Genomic DNA, 4,536 nt, shown 5'->3' on the forward strand with positions numbered 1-4,536 from the left:
AATCTTCTACTGAGAGCAATGTTTATCCATAACGGAGTACTGAATGGATAAGCTTATTATACCCGGTATGGATAATCTTCTACCTAGGGTAATGTTTATCCATAACCGGGTACCAAAGTGATAAGCTTCTTCAGGAAGCTTATTTCCAATAGAGTACTAAATAGATAAACATATTTACGGTGGAGTCCCATTTTTCTTATAAGAGATGGTCTTGATATATTTCTCTAATGCACTGGGAGTAGTGCCCGCCGGGTTTTGGGTGACGTGGCTTTCCCAGCAAGAAAACCATTCCTCGCTGTTGCATTCTGATTTGTATTGACTGTCTGTCTTGACTCACCAATATAGTAGTAACTGGAATTGTAAGTTAAATATATTGACCTCATATGGATTATTTCACGGGTACAGATCCAATATAAATATGTGTAAGCATTTGGTAATTGTATGACGTGCTAATTATAGGTATAATAATTTGATTTTATAATTATAACTTGTTAGACTTTTACTTTATCAGGATGATGTCTGAGTTAGCTTGTACACAAATTGAACTTTTCCACCAAAATTAAGGCATATAAGAAAAAAAATAGCTATTCTGTTAAGAATTAAATTATGTCTTCCTATGATTTTCACTCTCTTTATTAATTATATATATAAATCTTGTTAGACCATTTTGACACGGATAATTACAGGGGCAATGTTAGTTGCGGGTTCGGCTAAATTCAGTAGCTTTTGTTCACACCGTGTATTTGTATATGAAAACCTAATAAATATATACAAATTATTAATTTATAACCCAATAATTTTAAAAAATTATAATCCCGAACTCATAAGGCTGAAATAGTAGCTCCGCCCCTGGGTAATTACCATGAGTACATCAAGAAAAGAAGTTAAATAACATGGACATTTGAGTAGTATACACCAAATGATGATTTAAAAAATGAAGATATGACGACTGGATTAGGAGGGAGTAGTTGAGTTATTCAGAACATATTCTAATCATTCTTGTTTTTATATTCCAATTGTTTAATCAAAAATCTAAAGAGACATATCTCTATTGTCCAATAAACGCCCTGTTCTCTCACCCACTATCCTCTCGGGGCAGTTACCGCCCCCACCTCACTCTCCTCATATAGAGTCATATTTGCCTTCCAATAGTGCTCCCTTTACAGAAAGAGAGAAGAAATTTTTGTGCTAAAACAGAGAGCCCTAAAAATACCTGCCAATTATCACCAACAGTAAGACTCCTTCTGTTCCTCCAACTCTACTCACAACCAAACTCCTCATAAACTATTCTCTTTTGATACTGATAATCACTGTCTAAAGATTTACTGGCCGTGTTAATTCGCTGTTTATAGACCCATTCGACACGTCTAATTAAAGATTAAGGGACCCAACCATCCCGCCACTTGTGGTCACAATACTATTACTAGTCATTTATATTTCATGCCACTATTTAAAGACAAAAATACATTCATTTGGAAGGAGGGTCTCGCCAAAGCAGCTTCCGTCAACTCTCTCTATTCATTCCCATTTCTTAATTGGTCATGCTAAGAGTTGTCAACCAAAAGCTGAAGAAGTTTTGTTTTAGTCTAAGATGGCCTATACGCCGCCGTTCAAAGACCAAGATGAAGATTACTGTCAAACAGCTAGGAAAATCTAATTCTCAGGTTGAATCAGATAAAGAAGCAGCTAATGCAAATGGGTCTGCACTGATCCATCCCACAAATGGGCATGAATTGGGTCGTTCTAAATCTGGACGTACAATACGTGTAGCTACATTCAATGCTGCCCTTTTCTCTATGGCACCGGCACTTCCCAAGAAGATTGACAGGTCAGCTAGCTTTGACTTTGAAAATGATGATTATTACTCCGATAATTTAAGAGCAAAATCAACAAATGATCGTCCTAAGAGTATCCTCAAACAATCTCCTCTGCATCCTAGTAAAGAAGCTGATACTCTATTAAAGAAGCAAGCTTTTGCTAAATCAAAGTTAAGGGTGTCGATAAATTTACCAGATAATGAAATATCTTTGAAGAAAAGTGGGCGATTAAGCTTTTTGGGATGTGATAGTGATAGTGAGAGGTTTTTGGGAAGTAATATATGCAGGGGAAAAGCTCCTATAAGGTCTACTGTAAGTATGCCACGTATAGATGGTCAGAGTTATACAAGTAGAAGAAGTGTTGTTGAAGTTTTGAGAGAGTTGAATGCTGATGTTTTGGCCTTACAAGATGTTAAAGCAGAGGAGGAGAAAGGTATGAAGCCGTTGTCGGATTTGGCTGCTGCTTTAGGGATGAATTATGTATTTGCAGAGAGCTGGGCGCCTGAGTATGGTAATGCTATTTTGTCAAAGTGGCCCATTAAGTCTTGGAAGATACAAAAGATTTTTGATGACTCCGATTTCAGGTTCTTAATCATTTCTCAATCCTTCATACGATCAACTTCTTAAGTCATATACTCTGATTGTTTTATTTATGGAATATAATACTATGTGCTAACGGGTTAGTTATCAGTTTACCAGGTTACCAATCAAGTGTGATATTTTTACACTATCAATGCGTATAGGTTAAACCGAAAGTGCTAACACTGTTTTCCTTATTTCATAGGTTTGCACTTTTGTTTTTCCTAACTCAGCTCCCAGATTTTCAATCATACAAATACACTATATTATTATGAAACAAACAGTTATGTTTTTTCGTTTATTTTCCCTTTTCATTGAATAAATTGCTAATTCAATGCTGGAACTGCGGAAAGCACCATTGTCATTACTCATTAGGATCCCCCCTCCCCCCCAAAACAATTTTGTCATGGTTGTATTTTCCTGCACCTTATACTCCAGGAAATTTGTATTAGTTGCTACTTACTTCGTAGTTAATTCCCAAAGTACTTTATGTGTGATTCATGTTTTACCTTACTGCATTTTCTATGTCATGACAAACTTATGCCAGCCGTAAAAATAAATGAATTAATAAATTTCAGAAAGAATTTATCATTTACTTCAAAATTTCAGGAACTATAAAAGTTTTAGCCTGACTGATGAAGCGCATCCGTAGAATTTATCATTTAATACGTATGAAGTATAATCTTTATCAGAAGTGACCACTAAAACCCAGCTTTTTATCAGTTATAACTCAGTTATCTGGTGTTGAACCTCTGGTAAAGTCATATGTTTCTTAAGTACGCAATATGGATATCAAGTTACTAGCTCGTGTATTACAAGTGGTTGAGTGAATCTAAGAATGATATTTATACAGTAAAATGCAATTATGGTAATCAAAATGCACTTAAGCATAAAGCACTTGATTTATTTTAACAAAGATATATGTGAATGCAGAAATGTTCTGAAGGCCACAATTGATGTTCCTCGAGTTGGAGAATTCAATTTCTACTGCACTCACCTTGATCACTTGGATGAAAATTGGCGTATGAAGCAGATTAATGCAATAATCCAATCCTCTGATAAGCCACACATTTTAGCCGGGGGATTAAATTCTCTAGACGAAACAGATTACTCTCCTGAAAGATGGACAGATATAGTAAAGGTGCACTATAAATCACGTCTTAGTTAAGAAAAAAATCAATTTATATGGTGTTTGCTTCTTTCCTTATTCAATTTGAATAATCACTTTCCAGTATTATGAAGAAATGGGAAAACCAACACCAAAAGTTGAGATAATGAAGCATTTGAAGAGTAAAGAATATACTGATGCTAAGGATTTTGCTGGGGAATGCGAGTCTGTTGTCATGATTGCCAAAGGACAGAGTAAGCAACTCTTCATTCTCTTGTTAATGAAACAAAAGTAATACTCATAATTTAAGATGCTCCCTCTGTTTCAATTTATATGACAATCGTTTTTCTGTTGTTGGCTCAAATTTTGTGAAAATTTTACAGGTGTGCAGGGAACGTGCAAGTATGGAACACGAGTGGATTACATACTCTCATCATCGGATTCACCATATAACTTTGTTCCAGGCTCATACTCAGTTTTCTCCTCAAAAGGAACTTCTGATCACCACATAGTAAAAGTTGATATGGTAAAAGTAGATACTGGTTCTCAACAATATGTCAACAAGAAACGGCGGCAACCAAAACATAAAGTAGTCAGGATTACTCATTCAAATCCAAACAAGGGTGTGTGGAAAATAGACAAATGAAACATATAGGCAGATTGTTTATTTTGGTTGATTTACGCTTCCTTGTCAGTTCTTCTGATCACCTCATAGTGCGGTGCTATAGAAAGGAAAGAAGAAAAAGATATAGATGACTTAATTTATATGATAGATCTTGTGATTGAACCACATATCAATAACAGTTTGAGCTTGGATTTATAATAAGAGCTAAATGTGCTGTGTCCTCGGCCCAGCTTCACAAATTTGCTTTGTTTCTTTAGGCTAAGCACTGCAACAATCACATGATTTAAAGGAGGTCCAGGATTTGTACCTAGCTAGGACGGGTTTTCTTTCCTTTGTAAGACTGGAGTTGCCACCTTGGGTAGCTGGTGCATGAATGGCAATGTCATCTCTAAGTGTTGTGTGTTCTT

The 4,536-nt window shown here is 35.7% G+C and overlaps 1 protein-coding gene across 1 annotated transcript; it reads left to right on the top strand.

Annotated features, from left to right (window-relative positions):
• The first annotated feature begins 1,153 nt into the window (after positions 1-1,153).
• LOC107763653 (uncharacterized) lies at positions 1,154-4,330 on the top strand. Its single transcript, XM_016582142.2, has 4 exons — positions 1,154-2,401; positions 3,330-3,537; positions 3,629-3,758; positions 3,888-4,330. Exons 1-4 carry the CDS (start codon positions 1,542-1,544, stop codon positions 4,148-4,150), a joined length of 1,461 nt encoding a protein of 486 aa, XP_016437628.1. The 5' UTR covers positions 1,154-1,541; the 3' UTR covers positions 4,151-4,330.
• The last annotated feature ends 206 nt before the right edge of the window (positions 4,331-4,536 follow it).

This window comes from Nicotiana tabacum, chromosome 22 (genome assembly GCF_000715075.1).
Source record: "Nicotiana tabacum cultivar K326 chromosome 22, ASM71507v2, whole genome shotgun sequence".
Lineage (NCBI taxonomy): Eukaryota > Viridiplantae > Streptophyta > Magnoliopsida > Solanales > Solanaceae > Nicotiana > Nicotiana tabacum.